Source organism: Diospyros lotus, chromosome 5, assembly GCF_014633365.1.
Source record: "Diospyros lotus cultivar Yz01 chromosome 5, ASM1463336v1, whole genome shotgun sequence".
Classification (NCBI taxonomy): domain Eukaryota; kingdom Viridiplantae; phylum Streptophyta; class Magnoliopsida; order Ericales; family Ebenaceae; genus Diospyros; species Diospyros lotus.
The window spans coordinates 11,774,860-11,795,919 of record NC_068342.1 but is presented as its reverse complement, the minus strand read 5'-3'; the positions used below and the strand labels follow the sequence as shown (position 1 = coordinate 11,795,919).

The 21,060-nt window shown below is 36.4% G+C and overlaps 1 protein-coding gene across 3 annotated transcripts; it reads right to left on the bottom strand.

Annotated features, from left to right (window-relative positions):
• Positions 1-201: 201 nt before the first annotated feature.
• On the bottom strand, positions 202-12,340 carry LOC127802596 (dnaJ protein homolog 2-like). Of its 3 annotated transcripts, none has more exons than XM_052338492.1 (8): positions 12,198-12,340; positions 8,670-8,840; positions 8,252-8,414; positions 7,997-8,135; positions 1,799-1,932; positions 1,564-1,706; positions 764-962; positions 202-681 (listed from the first exon to the last, which is right to left on the bottom strand). In XM_052338492.1, the coding sequence occupies exons 2-8, from the start codon at positions 8,817-8,819 to the stop codon at positions 359-361; spliced, it is 1,251 nt and encodes a 416-aa protein (XP_052194452.1). In that variant the 5' UTR covers positions 8,820-8,840; positions 12,198-12,340; the 3' UTR covers positions 202-358. The 3 variants fall into 3 exon arrangements, with proteins under 3 accessions (XP_052194452.1, XP_052194451.1, XP_052194453.1); XM_052338491.1 differs by having other exon boundaries at positions 12,125-12,244; XM_052338493.1 differs by lacking the exon at positions 12,198-12,340 and adding an exon at positions 12,125-12,143 and having other exon boundaries at positions 8,670-8,811.
• Positions 12,341-21,060: the final 8,720 nt, after the last annotated feature.

The following is a 21,060-nucleotide window of genomic DNA, read 5'->3' as shown; positions in this document are numbered from 1 at the left end:
CTCGTATGAAATGACATTGGCAATAATATTTTCATATTAGAATATATATTTTTTATAATTATGAACTATTTCCTTAGATTTCACATAACGAATTGGATGACTTTGTATGATGTTTCTATATAAAAATTTTGTTTCAGATACAAAATAAAATAATATATATACACCTATGAACCGATGATCGTCACAGCAACAATGAAGTCATTTTGCAGAAAATTGTCACTTGATCAAATATGCAACTCAATGTCAATTGTCTTAAAACATAACACATATGTTGTAGTCTAAAATCAATAGCAGGTTATAAGCAATATAAATGTCGTGGAGGCCCAAGATCCGATTTCAAAAAAAAGAAAAAAAGGCCTCATTGCTGGCTACACGCCATCCGGGGCATGCTTGGATCGTCATCTTCGTCACCGTCATCATAAGCCTCCCTTCTTCGTCGTCGCTCCCTCTGCCTCACCTCTTCCTCCATGTCGACATCATGCAAGGTGGTTTCCTCGTACTCATCATCCAGGGACATAGCCGATGACCTATGTGGTAGAATTGCCTCTAATGACTGACACTTGTCAGGGGACAGAAATCCGGATTCAGGGAAATCAACGTTGAAGTGGATGACAAGCTTGCCCTTCATGAATGACCTCGCGTGCTGTGGCATCCCCTCATCGTTGATTGCCTTGTACTGACCTGTTTTGGAAATCATACAATGAACCAAAAAACACTTGCAACAACCTAGAGGAAAAACAGGAAGCCATTTGATCATTTTTACCAGGCTTGATGACCTCCCCAGGATTGGATTTGATTAGGAGCCCTCTGCCATCAAGATGTGGAAGTGCAAACTGGAACCCGCAAAGAGCTTCTGTCAAACTGAGGGTGTGTTCGACATAGAGATCATCAAATTTTCGAGTGAACTTCGGATGCTCCTTTTGATCCAATACAAAAATGACGTCCCCTGGAATCGAATCAGGCTGCAGGTCAGAAAAACAACATAAGATTAGAAACAATTGCTTGTGAAAAAGAATCAATAAACACAAGGCCATAATAAAATTCCAATAGAAATTAGCTGAGATTTCATCAATTAACAGCAAGAATATGATTCATATGAAAGCTCCATGCTCTGGAATTCTGTATTACGACAAGATAGGTGGAACTCCAAGTTGCGCAATACACTTGTCATACCAAAATAGAACTTAAAAATGTACTACAACCAGGTTCAAATCATAGGAGCACTAGCTTGCATGCTAATTCTTGGGGCCATGACTGCCAAGCTTTTGGTAAAGCCTTTAATCCGGTCCATGTTATGCACGTCAATGTCCATGGATCCCGTAGGGCCAGTCCAGAAAAAGCCCAGAGACCCCTACGTTACCATTAGGAAAAGAAAAAAAAAAAAAAAGTTTAATATATGGAAGAACCAATTCTTAGATGTGCATGTGAGTCGGTACCAGTTATATAGGCTGGAAGATGGGTATCTCTATCAAAAACCGTAGATCAGTTGAGAGACAATGTGAAGTACATAAAGGAGAACACAAACTAAAAGATCAATTTCAAGCGTGAAAGTGCAAGGCTTACAGCTTCATCAGCCTCTCTTTTGAACACAATCTTGCGGCCATCCTGCATCCCTTTCTCAACATGCACCTCCAGCACTTTCATTTCCCGGGTAACCTTTGAACCTTTGCACTGTGGGCATCTATCTCCTTCACTGATGCTCTCACCTGCATCAATAAGATTGCATTGCAATATTTTGAGAATAAAAAGGCTATACACCTAGAGTAGAAATAGTGATTATATGGGTTTGGTTAGGCACCTGATCCCCTGCAATCAGGGCAGACATGCTGCATCTGTTGAAACATGCCTGGTCCAATCTGTCGTATTGAGATCTTCATTCCTGAGCCACGACACTCATAACATCTTCCAGATGTACCACTCTTTGATCCTTTCCTATATTATTACAAACACTATTAAAATTGATTCATAAGAAGTTGGCATGAGAGAAAGTGTTAGCCCTGGCAAATGACAAAATATGCAAGTAAAGCAGTGTCCACAAACAAGCCTGTATCTCACCTAATGGCACCAGAAGAACAGAAGAACATATCTCATTCAAATTTTAGCAAGGTCAAACTTTGTTCTCTTCTAAATTAATCCCTTGAGAATTGATTCCCAACTTAAATAAGATTTTATTACTTTTAGAACCATATGTTCTTTCTTAAGGGTTCAAGAGATTTTGTCTAAAATGATATCTTCAAACAGTACTTGGTTTGTCACCTATTCACTATGTTAATTACTTAATAGAAGCATATAACTAGTTAGTAGCAACAAAAAGCAAAAAATCATAAAAAAGCCCAAGTCATAGTAGTCAATCCTGTACTGGATTTGTTATTGGCACGGTATATGCCAAGGTACCAATTTGGAATTATAATAAATTAATAATATAACTTGTAAAAACATATAAACATAATAAAATTTTCAATAAAAGAATATCATAACCTAACATAAACATGTATAACCTGACCTGAACAAAATAACAATTTTGCCTAAACAACATACATAACCTATTCAAAATACACAAATTTGCTTAAATAACTAATTTAACACAACCTACCAAAATGACAACATTTCAAAATCAAGTAATCAACATAAACATATATAACATTTGCATTTTTTTGAGACTGATGAAGGGTTTAAGGTTTTGACTTTTGTCATCACTAAGAGGCAAAGGGAGGTAAAACTATAAGAAGTAAAATAAAAATCAATTTACCTAGAGAAAAAGAAAAGATTGCTTGGGGACTGGTATCAAGCAGTACCCCTATATCTTGAGATTTTGGCCAATATCGACCAGTATGTAGACCTGAATGCTACCAACCTTATTTAGTACCATTTTCTGACCCGTACAGCATGTACTGCCTAGTACTGGTTGACAGCTGGTATGGTATGGTATTGACGACCATGCCCTAACTAACAAGGTTAACAGTGGTTTGAGGCTCATGCATTGCAGATATTGTCATCATCATTCATTTATGTTTTTGGGCAGTCAGACATGATTTCCTAACTACTTCCTGCAGTCATTCACACTTTTAGGGGAAGAGAAGAAAAATAAAAATAAAAAGAACTCCAAATTTGATATACATAAGAACTCACAAGCTATGAATGTTGGCTGGCTGGAAGTCATTGGGTTCACTTATACCATTTAAATCAACAAAGCAGCAGTTAACGGTATCAATAATCACCACCAATGTCTATGGCTCTCGCACAGAGTGCACAGCACATCAAGATAACACAATTGTCTTCTCAATTCATGACACATATGTCTTACATCCAAACTTCACTTGCGTTGCTACAGAAACTCACCAACTGTCATGGACCTAGGGTTCATGACAGGTTTAAAAGGTAATTGGAAGGAATTGGGGGAAGTTAGATCGGAAGAAATGAGAGGAAATTAGGGAAGAACAGAATAGAGAGGGAGATTAGGGAGAACCGAGAGAAAGGGAGGGAAACTGAGAGAGAGATTAGAGGGAAATTGGAGGGAGATTGAGAAAATTTAAGAGAGGAAATGATAGAATTCATTTCACAATTCAAACATACATTCTCCAAGTACTATAGCCTATTTATAGGCTGTCTAGGCAATGTAACAACGGAAAGGTACAACAGGTAAGCAGCAACGTACATCAAGAAGAAAATACATGTATTAGATTATTCTTAATATATCCCTGGGTTGTGACAATTACCCCCTCTGTGAGAGAGTTCTTGTCCCTGCAAACTTACGGTGATTGCGCCATTGTTTCCTCATCCAATCCCAATTTTCACTTTTTGATTCATCCATCGCCTTCTCTTGTTTCTTTCTCTTTTCTTTTTCCTTTTCTGCCCGAGCCTATCTGGATAAATCTTGAAAAACCATTGTAAGCATACCAATTTATAAATGAAGCATGCCACACTGATATTCGACAGTCCAAAGTCTTTTGTAAATGTAGCACTTACAGTTGCGACCAAAGTTGCATCTACCTCCAAGGTATACTTGTGTTGTTCTGTATTAGCTTTGATGAGCGCAACCAGGACTGGGTTCCCATCCTTTTCTATAATAACCTTGGATGCACACATTCTAGTGTGATAGACAATGTTCTTTGGGTTTATTAAAACTCTTTGAACCAACCTTCCTATCTTGAGATCCAATCCAGGTCCTCGTCTGTGATAGTTAGCAACTAAATCCTGCAAACCTCTCTTTACATATGTTCCCCCCATCACATCATCTTCAAAATGACAATAACACAATGACACCGTTTAGGAACAGCAAGGCTTTCTCTTACTGGTTCAAACTTCACTTTATTGTTAGTTGAGGAACCTTCAGCATTGCTCGAAACTCAAAACCAAAGGCAATGGAATAGTATCCTTAGGAACTCCACTATTGATTCCATTTCTTATAGAATTCTAATCCAGGACACCACCCAATCCTTCAGTCCATGCACTAGTCACCAGGGGTAATGAATTGGCCTTGGCTTCGTCGGTCACTTCATCAAATAGTTCCCCATTTTCCTCTTGCAAGCTTTCGGTAATTGCCTCTTGAGGTGATATTTCTTCTTCTAACTTCTCAATAACAGCAGCAGAATTCCTCTCCAATTCCAGAAATTTCTCACTGCCTCCTATTGTTCATGTCATCCTACTGACTGCATCATTCAGCTCTAGTTTTGGGCTTCCATGATTATCATTTGGAACATCCCCATCAAGAACTTCTTTTCCACAGGAAACAGGGTGTTCATTTAATTCTCCTTTTACCCAAACACCTTGGATCAAATCTCTGGAATTGCGGCTGTTGCTACCAGCACTATCATTACAGTCACCTTCCTCGTCAATTTTTCCTAAATCAGAATACTTCTTCTGCCCAAAATTGGAGGTCAGCAGTGAATTAGTTTTTCATCATCTTGACTTCTCCTTTGGTTGCTCCATTTTAAGGAACTCCTCTTAGTTAAAACTTCTATGATAATCATCTAAAACATTTCTTCTTGGTTTATTGAAGCATTTAGCGGGAAGGTCGGCCTGATACATTTTAGATAGCGTCATACAAAAATTCTATATCTCCTCGCGCATTCTACTGACCTGATTATCTAATTTCATTTCCCATGTTTGATGCTTTAGGCTAAACTCATGATTTCTGTTGTATCCAACTAAAAATGCAACATTCTTCTGTTGCAATTGAGACTCCATTTGTTTCATGTGTGCACTGCTCCCCATGGTCGATATCTCACGATCAGGGCATCCCACTAAAAATGCAGCATTCTTCTGCTGCAATTGAGACTCCAATGGTCCCCTGCGTGCACTGCTCCCCACGGCTGACTTCTCACAAATAGGACATTTCGAAGACCAAGGAGCAGGAGTTCTATACATTCTTCTGTTTCACCTGTTATAACAGTTCCTATACTCACCTCAATGCAATTCAATAACCGAAGAACACCCGCTCTACTTCGCCTTTCCACTTCGAACAAAGTTAACCAAATTTCAAAGCCTAAATCAACCTTTTGTTTCCTTTGCTCACTGCCTCAAGCACCACAATCAACGAGCAGGATGTGTTGGAAGAATCCACTTCTCAAACAAAATCAGCCTCTGAATTTGCTTCCCTTATCTCTTTGCTTTACAGCAATCACCTTATGGTCCTGCTTCTCGATTCGCAATTGGCTGCTCCAAATCTGCCTCCTATATTGATCGACTCTGATGCAGTCGATATAATTTTCTGTATTCAAGCCAGAAATCGCGTTGCTAAATCACACCTGCCGTCTAGTTCGTTGGCAATCACTTGTCTCGTTCTCAATTCCAATTGAGGTTGCCTTACTCGCAAATTCCAAGTCACCAAAGCTTTAACACTGAAACTGCTACTATAAACATCTACCACAATCATGATCAACCTTCACTTTTCCTCCACAAGTTGAACCAAGAGTCCTACGTTGGGAATCAACCACGTCAGGAAGGAATAGCCTAGAATTGATCAGAACTCACCTGGCCAAATCTCCATCGAATTCTGCCTTCCGAACTCCAACTTCGAGCAAGACTTATCGTGATTCACAGTCGAGCGTCAATCTCCTGCTCACCTCCAAAAATTGAACAATACTTCTAGATCACAAGTCAAGGGTTGCCTGTAGCTCAACTTACCCAATCGCTTCCTACAACTCGACCGACTGCGAGAACCAATTACCGACCAGCGTCATCATCTACGGTAGACTAATTTCTGTCGCGACTAAGGAATTTTGCTAAAAATCAGTTGGAACCAATTGAGAGCCACTCCTCCTACTTCTCCTTCAAATCTGAGTCGACACTCACCTCCTCTTAGGTCGAAATCAATTCCAAGATTCAACTGGAAATCACTACAATTGATCTGCTAAGGATTTGCTATAGGAGTTGCTCCTGCCTTGTCTTCTCTCCTGTGCACTTTGATTATCGCCTAAACCTCATTTCTCTGGAAATCACTACAATTGATTGCTATGGATCAACAACCTCCAGATTTGATCGCGATCACTGATCATCGGTTCTATTGCAGTTGTTGGATCCTATGACGTAGCTTCCTACGATTTGCCTGCTTTGTTGAATTTGCCGAACTCACCAAATCGTTGTTAAATCACTTCATCGGAGTCTTCGAAAACACCGTTGGAACCATCTGATATATCTCCTAAGATTACAGCCTACCTTGCTGCGGAGAGCTAAACGACCTTACGGAAGACATAGCCAAGGATGACCACTCTGATACCAATTGTCATGGACCTAGGGTGCATGATAGATTTAAAAGGTAATTGGAAGGAATTGGAGAAGTTAGATCGGAAGAAATGAGAGGAAATTAGGGAAGAACAAAACAGAGAGGGAGATTAGGGAGAACCGAGAGAAAGGGAGGGAGATTGATAGAGATTAGAGGGAAATTGGAGGGAGATTGAGAGAAATCAAGAGAGGAAATGATAGAATTCATTTAACAATTCAAACATACATTCTCCAAGTACTATAGCCTATTTATAGGTTGTCTAGGCAATGTAACAACGAAAAGGTACAACAGGTAAGCAGCAACGTACATCAAGAAGAAAATACGCGTATTAGATTATTCCTAATGTATCCTTGGGTTGTGACCCAAACATTAGACCAATCTAACCCCACCTCAATTCAGACTTGGAAAACTTGATTGCATGCATACACTATGTTTCCACTAGAAAATAAGCATGCCCCTCATTCTCGCTCTTTCTCTCTCTCTATTAATTATTTATTGTTGCAGGATAGAGTGGAATTCCATAAGTGGCAAGCACATAATACAACTTCAGGGATCAGGTTCTTCAATCTAGAGGGAAGAAATTGTAGTTCACATAAGCTTGCATTTGGATAGGTTCATTTGACCTTATCATTTGGAATTTGAAATTCCAAACCCATTGTTTGGTTACATAATTGTTAAAAATATTTGGATTTGGGTCCAAATTCACCTTGGATTTGTACCCCCAAAAAAAAAATAGAAGGATTTGAATGATAGAACTTGACGTGCAAGTATTTCAAGTGACAGAATTTCAAATGAAATTATTTGAAATCCCTTTATCAAAACACAAATAGAATTTCACAAGAGAATTAACAATTGCATTATCTTTCACCGACAATGCAAGTATCAAGGTATGAATATCTGGTGTAGATGCACATCTAGTGTGTTGGAATATGCTGACACTAGTGCTCATTTAGTTATCAATGCAAGAGGCTACATATTTTCTTGAATAATAACACAAGCCTCATTTTCTTCAATCAAAGTTAAAATTGAGTACAGGGTCAAACATATTGCATATGGAGTCCATGTAACCATATCATATCCAATAGACATGAATATAACAGTCCATGTAACACTATCTTCCACCATAAAAAAAAAAAAATTATTCTTATCATATCCTAATCAAAATGCCAAAAAAAAAGTTTAAAGGGGAAAGCTATCCTCAATAATTTATATGAAGAATAGAAATTTTATTCTTTCTGAGACAAAAGTACCATGCTGAGACAGAGAATATACCCTTTGCACTTTTGGCACAAGATATTCCTTGAAACAGAGTGTTTCTTAGTTGCGCCATTGTACAAGTCCTCCAATGAAACCTGCAGACTATGCACTACATCTTCACCCCGCTTCTTTCTGCTTCTTGAAGAACTACCTCCTGCAACAAGAGCAATCATTGTAAAATCATAAGTTAACAGCACCAAGTCATTTAAAGGATGGAAACATTCATTCTAGAAAATATAATACAGAAAGAAAAAAGTGTTAGCACCGCACCACCAAAAGCTCCACCAAAAAGTTGCTCAAATATATCAAATGGAGTATTGGAAGCATCACCACCACCCATTCCCTCTTTAAGGGCATCTTCACCATATTGATCATAAATTTCTCTTTTCTCTGGATCATTAAGAACATCATAAGCTTGAGCCAACTCCTTGAACTGAGACAGAACAACAGAAGTGTTGGTGGAGTCCTAACTCGGGTATCAATCAAGAAATAACTTTGTACAATACCCCAAACCATCTTAATTCTGGCTTGATTCTTTTCTTTAACAGCACAGGATTTTGATACCAAGGCTAAGTTATTTTATTTCTAACATGTCAACTTACAATGAGAATAATATGCAGTGGCATACAAAATTCTGACAAGCAAAGCCCTGGAAATGACCAACAGTAATAAGGATACATGACTTCACCTTCTCGGGATCTCCACCTTTGTCAGGATGGTTCTTCATAGCAGCTTTTTTGTATGCCTTCTTGAGTTCATCTTGACTTGCACTTTTTGAAACACCAAGAATCTCATAATACTTGGTATTATCACTTCTCTTTGGAGCATGCCTAAACATAATGCAAGCACTTCAAATGAACTGCAAATTACAAGGCACATCATCAAATCTAAACTCCACTTCAATGCAAAGCAAGCACCAATATGATGATAGTTAAGGAATTTGTACAAGAATTAGCCACAAGAAATCTAAGTGCTAGTTAACAGTGCAATAAAATTAGCAAGATAAATGTTTAGCAAGAACATACTAAAAGTAGCAAAAGACAAACATCATAATTTGAGAAGTAAAGAAAGACAATCCTACATCTACTAGTAATCTGATATTTGAAGTGTACATGTCCGCATGAACAAAACTAAAAAGAAAACCTACTAGAAAAAATGGAAATCAATTGGGAATGATGAAATGTTAGCATCGGCATCCCCAGTGCATGAGGCTCCCTATTTTGCAAGGATCAAGAGAGGGTCATATTAATACACAGCCTTTCCCTTAGTTTTTGCAATGAGGCTGTTTCTACAACTCAAACCCATGACCCTCTGATCACCAAGGAGCAACCTTCTTGTTGCTACCAAGGCTTGCCCTCATTTGAATACTAAAATTTTAAATTAAAAATTTAAGATAAGAAAATCTAGATTACAGCCATGAATAGGACTTATGTACCTAGCGCCCACTGATGAGAATGTTCCCTTGAACTTAAATTTAAAACCCTGCTCATATCGGCATTCACTTCTGCAAACACAGAATCTCATAATACCTGGAGAATGTATACGACTTTGAGACTCTGCTATCCTTGACTTCCACTTTTTAAAACAGGAAGAATATCATAATACCTTGGTTAATCAATTATCTTTGGAGCACACCCAAACAGAGTGAAAGAACTTCAAAACACAAATTTATTACAAAGGAAGTCAAAGAAATAACCACTTCAATGTAAATTATGACTCTAGGAAAGTTGAAAAGATTTGTCCTAGAACTAGCGGTAAGAAGATCAGAATGTTATACTTATAATGCTACAAAATCAGTAAGAGAAAGGATGTATGTAGCCCCCAGGGCACAGATCAAGTGGTTGGGCCAAAATAAGCTGGGATTCGCACTAATAGGTCGTGGGTTCGATTTCTTGCCCTACGCAATGAAGCAAAGTCTCTACCTGCGATTTACCTCCTCTGTCGAAATTGAGGGTACAAGCGGCGGGGGACCGCACAAGGGCGGTAATCCCAAGGATGTATGTAATAGAAGGGCATGGTCATGTTTTAAGAAGTGAACAAAAACATATTTGCATGTGCCACCAAAGGCATTCCTTAAATCAACTAAACAAGACCTTCCATGTATTATAGAGAATATCAGTAAAAATTAATACAAATTATTCAAACATTAAATAGGATAAAAACTTAATGTTGGTATGATAAAACTGAAAATGAATTTTTAGAACTCATTTAGTAGTAATGAAATATTAGACTGCTGACTAAGCAAAACCAAAAAAAAAAATTACACTAGTACATACAGCAAAAGAAAAAGAAATATTAGACTATTAGACTTCAAATTAAAATTTTAAGATCATTGAAACTACAATTTAAAACCAACAGTTGGCTTGGCTTGGCATCCAATGATAAGTAAAGCCTCTCCAACTTAAAGTTAACACTCAGCTGATGATGATTTTCAGAATTAAGTGACTAGCTTTTGCGGGCAGTAAAACACTCATTGGTGCCCTAGTAAAAGTGTTAAGACTCAAGGCCTCAACAGAGTTGTCACAAACTCTACAATTTAGTGAAGTCATATTTGTATAAAATAGGTTTTATCAATCTAATGATACAAATATGAACATAAATATCATGCCTTTGTTGTACAAAAAACACAGATGGAATCTCAAGTCTACATACCCAAAATGTGATGGAAGTCTGCATCACATTCAAACTCTTAGCTCTATCTCAACTTATTCACCATTATACAGAAGCAGCTCCACAAAAAGTCAGTCATCAGCCAAAATTCCCAAAAAAATTGATTAAAAACAAGAAAGAATATCCTATGAGTCATATACCCCTATAAGTCTCTCATCGCAAAAATTGGGATCTTGTTCAGAACCCCTTAGGCATGAACTACAAGTCTGGAAAGAGTAAACAAGAAATAAAAATATTTGTCAGTCTATGATGCCAACATGGAAGAAAAGTCTATTAATTGATAAGATAAGGGAAAATAGGGATAACCACATGGCACTACCACCTCAGCTAGGAAAAAAACCTTATTTATCTTAACCTCATGTCAATTTATCATCAAACAGCAAACAAATAAAATAAAGACCCAGAGCATTGTGAATGCACTACAATTGTCCCAAAGCTTTGATGGCAATGGATGTAGGCTACTGAACCTAGGACTTTTGCAAACTGCTATTCTACTACATTTAATCTTATTATTACAATTTTGGTTATATATAATACATAGCAAGTTCACCTTAAGTTCTTCAACATAAAGTACATTGTCTAGCCTCTTCATTCTTTGTGTAATTCAGTTCAACATGATTTTTACCCTGTTCCTGATGAATAAAAAGAGGGCAAGCCTCGGTAGCAATGACAAGGCTGCTTCATGGTAACCAAAAGATCATGAGTTTGAGTTATGGGAAGTCTCTTTAAACAAAACAAAACAAAAAAAAAAGCAAGGAGAAGGTTGTGTACAAATATCACACTCCCCCAACCCTCGCAAAGAAAGGAGCCTAGTGCGCTCGGGATGCCTTTTTTTCTATAGGAATAAAAGATCTTCAGATCAAATGAGAAAAAAAAAAAAAAAAAAAACAGAACCAAAAGACTGAAAATTTTACTTGCTGATTCCCTTTGATGATCTCCGAATTTGCTTTTCCTACGAGGAGAGACATCAATAACTAATTTTGACACAATTAAAGCCCACTGTTCTAACTAGCCTCCACCGAAGAAAAGAATCTTCCAGTCATCTCATACACCCCTCATCAAAGTAAACAGCATAATTTGAATGATGAAGGGCAACAGGATCTCAAAAAATCGTCGAAACCTTTCCCCTACTAGTTGGAGTCAAAATTCAGAGAAGTTTCGACGGCACGTTCTCAACCAAATAGGATCAGTTACATGAATTCTTTTTCCCCAACATTGGAACCATTCATACATTTCTACGCCCCCCAAACAAAGCTCGTAACCAAGAAAAGAAAAAAGAAAATCAAATGAAACCATCAAAATTCAATCAAAACCTATCAAACTTCTTCGATCTTTTCGCACGGAATTAGCTTAAATAACGCTAATATTATCACCAATCAATAAAAAAAAAAAGAACAATGGCCATGCATCTCAGTATAAGAAAATACACATGAAAAAGAGAAAAACGAACAAACAGAGAATGAAGTATCAAACCTCGGCTGAAGTTCAGTTTATCGATTGTACCAAAAAGGACAGAAAGAAAGAATTGCAGAGAAAAATTGGGTACCTTAACGGACAGAGAGAGAGAGAGAGAGAGAGAGAGTATAGACAGAGAGAAGTTGAAAGAGAAAGAGAGAGAGAGAGAGAGGAGCGAAGTCTCCCTCCCAAGTCTTGCCGATTCGCTTCCTCGTTGATGGCTTCCTTAGTGGGCAGGGAAAAGGGTTGTGATTCAACCACCTGCAGGTCATTAATTTCCCTAGACGGCTGAACATAAAAAGCGTTGACCTTGGTCTTCCCGTGCTTGACCTTTTTGTTTTATTCACATTTTGCTTCATTCAAAAAAATAAATTAATAATCAGCTGTGAAGCAAACATTAACAAGCACAATATCGTTTTTAATTACTAACTACTACTTTAGTAATAACATAATGTAGTTTCAAATTAATATAGTTGATTTTACCATTTGATCTTATATCTCTTCAATTTTTTATTTTTAGTTTAGATACCTTTTGAATTTTATCATTTATCAATTCAGTTCTTTAAATTTCTGTAAAATAGCTAAAAAAATCATTTAAGTAAAATAATCCTACACCCCTTAGGCAAAAATTTTGTCAAAAATGGAATTAGAGACAGAAAATTTGTCTCTAATTTTAAAGACAAAAAAATTTTCATCGGTGAAAGTTATTTCGAAATTGGAGACATAATATTTTCATCTCTAAATTTTGCATTCTCTCAAAGACATAAAATATTTTTGTTTTTAAATTTTTTTCATCAAAAACAGAATTAGAGATAAAAAAATTCCTGACAAAAATTAGAGACAGATCTCTCTCTCTCTATATATATATATGTATATATGTCTGTCTGCCTTCATTTGTTTCTCTTCTATTTTTCCCTCTCGCCTATGTCTCCTCATCTCTTTCCATGATTAACAACCGCAAGCCATTGGCTCGCCTTTTCTTCCTCTCGTTCGATATACCCTTCTCTGTCCTCCGGCCACTAACTGTCATCCCAAACGCCAATAACTGGAGTTTCCACGAATTAAGGTAAGAACTTAAAGTTTTTTATTTTAATTTTTAGATCTAGTAAGATCTAACTGTGACATCATTTTGGTTTTTGGGTATATTGGTCAATAGACCAAGGCCATTTTGATGATTGATTTTGATAATCAAAATCTACCATAGACAATGGCTAGCGATTCCCTTTGGAAAATGGGTAGCCTTTTTCAAAAAATTATTTTTCAGATTTATTGAAATTTCACCGTTTAATCATTTTAGTTTTTGACTATGTTGGTCACCAGACTCTGGCAATTCTAATGATTAGTTTCGATTGCCGGAATCTGCTATGGACGATAATCGGCAATGCCCTTCCAAAAATGAGCATCATTTTTCTAAAATATTAATTTTCAAATCTATTAAGATCCAACCATTTGATCATTTTGGTTTTTGGTATGTTGGTTCCAAACCAAGGCACTTACGATGATTAATTCCGATCGCCAAAATTTTCCATGGACGATGGTTGGCGACCAGTGATAAAAATAAAAATTATTCTTTTTCTCCATTGCCGATTTAGAGGTGAAATTATTTCCATCTCTAATTTTTTTTTAGCATATCTTATCTTAAAGATGAAATTTTTTTTTCTCTAATCTAAAATAAAAAGAAAATTTTGTGTCGAACTTTAGAGACATAAAAAATTTAGTTTTTAAATCTAAAATTTGACAAATTTTGAGATCGATTACACAACCAAATTAGAAACGGAATTTTTTTTTTAAACGAAAAAAATTCCATCTCTAATTAGTGACAGAACAAAAATTCCATCACAAATGATTAGCGACAAGCCTTTTAGAGATAGACCGAAATCCATCTCTAATTCCATCTCTAAATAATTATAAACAGAATTTTATGGGTTTTGAGATAGATTTTTTTCTGTCTCCAAACCCAATTTTCTTTGTAACGATCATACCACATGGCTGGTCAAATCTCAACCTATGGCTAGTCTAGACAAGTGAACATCTTGGTCTAGATGCAAATCTAGTTATTTGGGTTAAGTCTTTTACCCAATCAAGCTGGGACCGAGCATTAATATGAATATTTTATGAAACATGGCATTTCTAAAAAGCTTAAATGAGGGGTATGTTTTTTTTGTAATTTCTTATAGAGCCAAACTATTCCGTATCACCTACCCCCTACTCCATGAGCTAAGCTCCAAAGATCAAGTTAGGAGCAACTAAGGAGATGCTTCTTTGCTTCCTAAATGTGGTCACTTAATATTTAATGCTAATCTTGGCTAGTGATCATACGCTTACCTATGGCAAGTTGGCTGCCTCATTTGCACATTTTTAAGAAGGATAGATGGTTGGGTATGCCACATCACCCATCTAGGGTCCTTCTCCGATCGATTCATCTTCCTCGATACTTATAAAAGTGCTCTAACCACAAGGTTTCCACACTTGTTCCTTACATCTTCAATATCCTTGCTTCCCAACACTTGGCTCAGAGTCCTCAGTCCTACCTACCTTTCTATTGCCTGATTTTTCCTTTAGGTATTGATTTTCTAAGTAGGTATGTCTTTTTCTTCTAAGCAAGTAGATAATGAAAGGATGAGTTGGAGTAGTAGGGTGAACTTGAGCTCCTCCACAAGCTCTAATAACCTTAGTTCATAGAATAGGTCTCCTATCAAGGTGTCTAGTAGGTAGTGGTGCCATCTCAGCTGTCTTGCAAGGTTGATAAGGAAAGTTTAGGGTTTGATTCAAATGTTCCCCCCATGACAAGCTCATGGGCCAATTCGAGCTTCTTGAGAATGATTATATTTTTTTCATCCAAAGGCTTGCTGAGCCTATAAAGCCCTTAAGGGCTCCTCGGTAGTTTATGCAAATGCCCTAGATGATGGTCTTTGTCTTCCTCTTCATCCTCTTGGAAAATGAAATTTTCAATAAGCCATGGATCCTTGAGGGCAAAATGATAAGCAAAGTGGTAGAGAAAGCAGTCCAAAAGAAACACTGCCAAAGAGGCTCCCTTAAACAAGAAGGTGTCCTCAAGTCCTCCTTCCCGTCTTGCATCCCTAGCCGACTCCCCCGCTTCTCTTGCTGCCAAATCGAAGAAGAAAGGCAAAGAGGTCTAGACCCAAAAGATAATGAGCAAGGAATACTTGTGGGGACCAATCTACACCTCCAAATAGGATCAAGGACGAGGATGTGGCTTGTCAACTACTCCACATTATTTACCCCCAACTAATAACTCTAATACTCAAGATTGTACCTTTGATTCCATCTTCAATGTTGGATTTTAAGAGCCTTTGCAAGATAAGCTTTCACCTTTTAAAGCTTTTGAGTATATTTTTAAATTTTTCAACTTACTAATATTTGCTTATATTGCAAGCAATCATCTACTTCTCAAAGCTCTCTAAGCACTTAACTATGGTCTCCCTAAAGCAAGTATGACTTGAAGAAACCTTGCTTAGAGAGCCAACTAAAGGAGTCATTGCAATGATCTAGCAACTCCAATCTAAGACCCAAAAAATATATATATGCTAAGTACTTCTCAACTGAGGTGAGGGTTGAACTCCTCCTCTTAAAAATCGAGTTGGAGGCTTCTAATAAAGAAAAAGAGCGGTGAAGGGGACAATGCGCCAATATCAAGGCATACTCCATGGCTAAGGCTATAGTGAAGAAAAAACACATAACTAGTATTTCCTCAAGTTTTGTATATCCCATGTCTTTTGGATAGGCTTCCCTCTAAGATCTTCTAACCAGTATGATCTTGGAGTTAGCATCTCTACAACTTGTTAGGGCCTCTCCTAATTTAGAGTTAGTTTGTTGGCATCTCAAGGTTAACTTAACCTTCTGGCTATAATATTTGGCTATCCTTTGGTTGTACGCATCTTGCCTGACCCAAGCTTGGTCTTGTTGTTCATTTGGAAAATCCAGGTTAACTCGAAGTTTTTCCTTAATCGCCTCAGCCTCCAAATGCTTTACTTTGAAACTTAGCAACCAAATTTCCATTAGGATCACTTCCTTGGACTTGTAGCATAGGTTAAAAGGTGTTTCCTCAATGGAGGTCCAAGTAGTTGTTCAATAAAACCATAGAATGCTTAGGAGTTCCTCAACCCAACACCCATAGTCCTTCTCTACCTAAGCTCTAAGCCCTTAAAGAAAAGTTTGATTGGTGAGTTCAATGTAACTATTGGCTTAAGGATATGTACCACTATGATAAAGTGTTGTCAAATCTTCAAATCTTTGCACCAAGCTTGAACCATTTGATCCTCAAATTTGGTCCCATTGTTTGTGATGAAAACTAAAGAAACCCCAAATCTACAAATAATATTCTCCCAAAGGAACAACTGGACCTTCCAACTGTTAGTGGTAGTTAGAGGCTCAACTTATTCCCACTTAGTAAAGTAGTCAACAACAATAATATGTACTTGTTTTACCTGACCTCCATTGGAATGGGTTGAGAATGTTTATTCCCTACTACATGAATGGGTGAGGGTCATAACTGATACACAAGTTAAGTTATCATTCTCTTAACACCTTTTATAGGCTTAGACTAGTTGCTCAAGTAGTCCTTATGCTCGACCAAAAGTACCCTTACAGAAGGGTTTTCTGATATATAAAGCTTGAGCTTTGATGTGAATGTTGTATCCTTTCATGGATTTCTCTTACAACATAATTGGCTTTAAACAAGTATACACACTTTAGAAAGGGGTTAGTAAATGACCTCCTGTAGGGTTTGAGCCTAATAATTATGAACTTGGTTACTTTTTTTTCTTTTTTTTTAAGTTTTAGGCTTCTTACTCATTCTTAGGGAGGTCCCATTTGGTCAAGTATGCCACAATTTAGTCCATCCAACTTGGTTTCACATTGAAGCATAGATACTTGGCTATTTCTTCGATACCCCTCTACGACAAAGACTCGATAAGAATTGCCTAGTAGTTACTCAAGAAAGGTGAGAAAGTGATCTTCAAAAACACATCGTCCAAGGTATTCTAGGATCGAGGAACATGCTTGATTTTGACTACTTTAAACCTTAAGATTAGATCTTTCACCAAAGTCAATTTGAGCCATCCCATCCTCTTAGTCCTCGAATTCCCATACAACTATTAAACTACCAACTCAGAACTTGAGCATACCTAGGTGTCCCCCCCCCCCCCCCCATTTGCTCAACTTACTTGAGTTTGACGATGAAGGCCTCATATTCATCCTTACTGTTTGAATATCTACTCTAAAAATGTAGCACATACACCAAGCTTGTTCTTTAAGGCTCCTCAGGATTAGCCTTGCTCTACTGCCCCTTGAGTTCCTTCAATCTCTAGGGTCCACCATTCCTAGATTGCTCTAATGGATGATAGCTTAAACTAGGTCATTTTAGCAATAAATTTGGTTAAGGTGTGTGCATGGATGGCCTATCTAAGCCAATATTTAAGATCATAGCTAGTTAGCTCCATAAGCCAGTTTAACATTCAAACCAATAGGTCAAGCTTTCCCAAGACGTAACTCAAGGCTTGGCCTATAAGGATTATAATTAGAAGAGCTTGAAAGTAAGGCATTAGTTTTCAAGTCGAGATCACAAAGGCGTACGCCAACTTCTCCATTAGGGTATATTGAATCTCGATCCCTGTGAGCCTCTTGTTTATGTCATGTACTGACCTTTGCCTCTTATTTTCCTCTTGAACTAGGACTAAGCTAACTGTTTCCTTAACTATGGTAAGGCATAGAGTGTCTTATTAGGCTTAGGCTTTGCCAATATAGCTGGGGCCAACACCAAGTCTTGTTTAAGCATGTTAAAGGCCTTTCGCATCCTCAGCCCATATGAAGTCCTGCATCTATGATAAGGCTTGAAAGAAAGGCAATCTTCCTTTTTGCTAATTGAGAGAGGAATCACCAAAGAGTTTCCATTCGACTGATTGTACCTAGGCTTGGTCAATACCAAGGGTAAGGCCAAGTATTGTTTAAGCCTATCAAAGTCCTCTTGGAATTCCTCAATCCATATGAAATCATGTGTCTATGATAGGGCTCGAAAGATGTGCAATCTCTTTTTTGCTAATCGAGAGAGAAATCACTCAAGAGTCTCCATCCAACTCACTAGCCTTTACATCTCCTTCAAGTTCAAGGTCATGTCAAGGATAGCTTGTGCTTTCTTTACATTTGTCTTAATTCCTCGATGGTGGATGATAAACCTAAGATTTCCCAGTTCTAAGCCTAAGAGCACATTTTGTTAGGTTTAGCCTCATGTTAAACTTTCTCAAGGTTTTAAAAGAATTCATCAAGATTGCATTGGTGTTACTCGATCTTATAATAACTTTTGACAAGTAAGCCATCCACGTACCCCTCTATATTTTGGTCGAGGGCCTTAAACAGTTAATTTGTTGACAAGCCTTTACTAAGTAACCCTAACATTCTTAAGCCTAAGGGGCATGACTGGCTGCACTCTCACCCTACAATTAAAGCACAAAACAAAACACAATAAAAATTTTATATATTTTTTTATATTTAAGTAAGAGGTTTATACTCGTTGTGTATGAGTACAGTTGTAGTCCAAATTTAAATTTATACTTTCTGGATGAGTCCAGATCGTCCACTGAGAGATTTATTTATGGTAAAAGAAAAAGAATGTCACACACACGCACACGCATTTAGATGGATTGATAACAAGATTATTTTTTTTTATGATTTTTTAGATAACAGATACTATAAAATAAAGCAAGGTAGAAGTTGAAATAAATGCTTAATGTGTGGAGATAAAATTGGATAGTACTTGAGTTAAGATAATTTCAGCACCAATCCGTTGATTCCCAAATTTTAGCAGACAAGGTTAGTAACATTAATTTAATTTCAGATATGAGGGTTTGTAATTTTAGAGATGATGATAGTTCTAGTTTATGTAATCTCCATACATGATATGGGGGATTATAATTTAAGCAACTATCATAAATTTAATTACAATTAATATACAAAACAACAAAATTAATCATCCGGATTTGGGTATGATAGCGTTTCCAGTTCTAGTAACTCCCATGCGTGACGTGAAAGTTCTAAGTTAGGCTTATGCTCCAATCCAAACCTAGTGATTTTCTAATAATTAAAACTCACTCATACTGAAATTTAAATTAATGTTACTCATTTAAAGCGCAACTTTCTTTGGGAATTATTGGCGTTGGACACTGTCCTTGCCTTAACCCAAGATTAGATTTAACTACTCATTTCCATTTAAAAGTTAATTGACAAGAATTAAAATAGCAGAAACTAACCGGCCATTTAGGCGATGGATAATTAAAAGACAATAATTAAAATTGCAAAAATTTAAAGGTAGAAATTAACCGGCCATTTAGGCGGTGGATAATAAAGTAACAATAAATAACATAATACTACAAAAAAAAAAGAGTTTTAACGAGGGGAAAAGTGGTCGTTAAAAGTCAATTTCCCTTCGTTAAAGAGTTTTAACGACAGAAAAAATCTCGTCGTCGCCCTTCGTTAAAGCTTCCGCCGTTAAAAGTATTAACGATGGAAAAAAAATACCGTCGTTAATATAAATAGTGAGGGGCATAAATCCCGTCGTTAAAACTCATAATAACGACGAATATTCCCGTCGTTATAACAATGTGTGTGGTGGTTGATAATAATATATAACGATAGATATTCCCGTCGTTATTGTAATATTTACCGGTCACTAAATATAATATCAACAATGGATATTCCCGTCGTTATTGCAATGTTTACCGGTCACTAAATATAATATTAACGATAAACATTCTCGTCGTTATTGCAATATTTACCAGTCATTAAATATAATATTAACGATGAATATTCTCGTCGTTATTACAATATTTACTCGTCACTATTCTAAACATAATATCAACAATGAATAGTCCCATTGTTATAGCTATATTTACCAATCACTAAAAATAATATCAGTAATCAATATTTTCGTCAATGCTAATAATAAAAATATAAATTTATTTTGTACTTATTAATTTTGGCAAGAGAGATACTAATAATAAAAATATCATCACATTAATTTAGTAAAAAACAAGTTATATACAAAAAATGATCATTTACATTCATTATGTATTGATTACAATCATCATAAAAGCTTTTATACCTCCACAATCATAAAAAATGAGAAAAAAAAAAAAAAAAAACTATGAGTTTCATATTATTCTAATCTCTCCCTATAATGAAAATCAAAAAATTATTACAAGTATGGCTAGAATTCATGTATTATTCACAACTAATACCAAGAGTTCTTGCTCGACTTGTATCTTCAAATACCTGCAAATTGTAAAGAAAAAAAAATTATATTACTTGCCATTCTCCCGCATTGTATGATGATCTAAATTACATAAATCTCACCGATCATAATGTAATTAAATATAAAAGCAAAAACAAAATAAACTTTAATTCAAAAGCTAATATTTAACAACTTATAATGCATCGACTCTAAGAATAGAGATGTCTGTCTGTTCGTTGCTATATGGTTTCACTACCAATAACATGGTCTAACCAAACATAAAATAAAAAAATAAAAAATAAAAACATTTCTATTTCTATTTCATAATATCTTAAAAACCAAACCAATGCAAATTCCTTTCCTTTTAATTAATACAAACAACTATGCATGACAACCTCCAGTGAACTGAACTGAACTGCCCTGCTCTCTTCAACAACCAAACCCCTCCCCCTTTCAAAAAATGGCAGCACTGCTTTAATTTTCTTTAGTCATAATGTCATTATATCTTGAGCCAAAGTCTTGTATTACTATTTAGCACTATCAATATAAATTTGAAACTCAAAAGACAAATTACCCTTTTTCTAGGGACATGGCTAGCTAGATAAAATGCAAAATGTCAACAAGACTTAGTGAATGAAAACTTTTTTGGTAGCTTAGATGATTTGAATTAGAGTGTTTCATGTTGCATCTCTTCACGTTTTAATTTTAA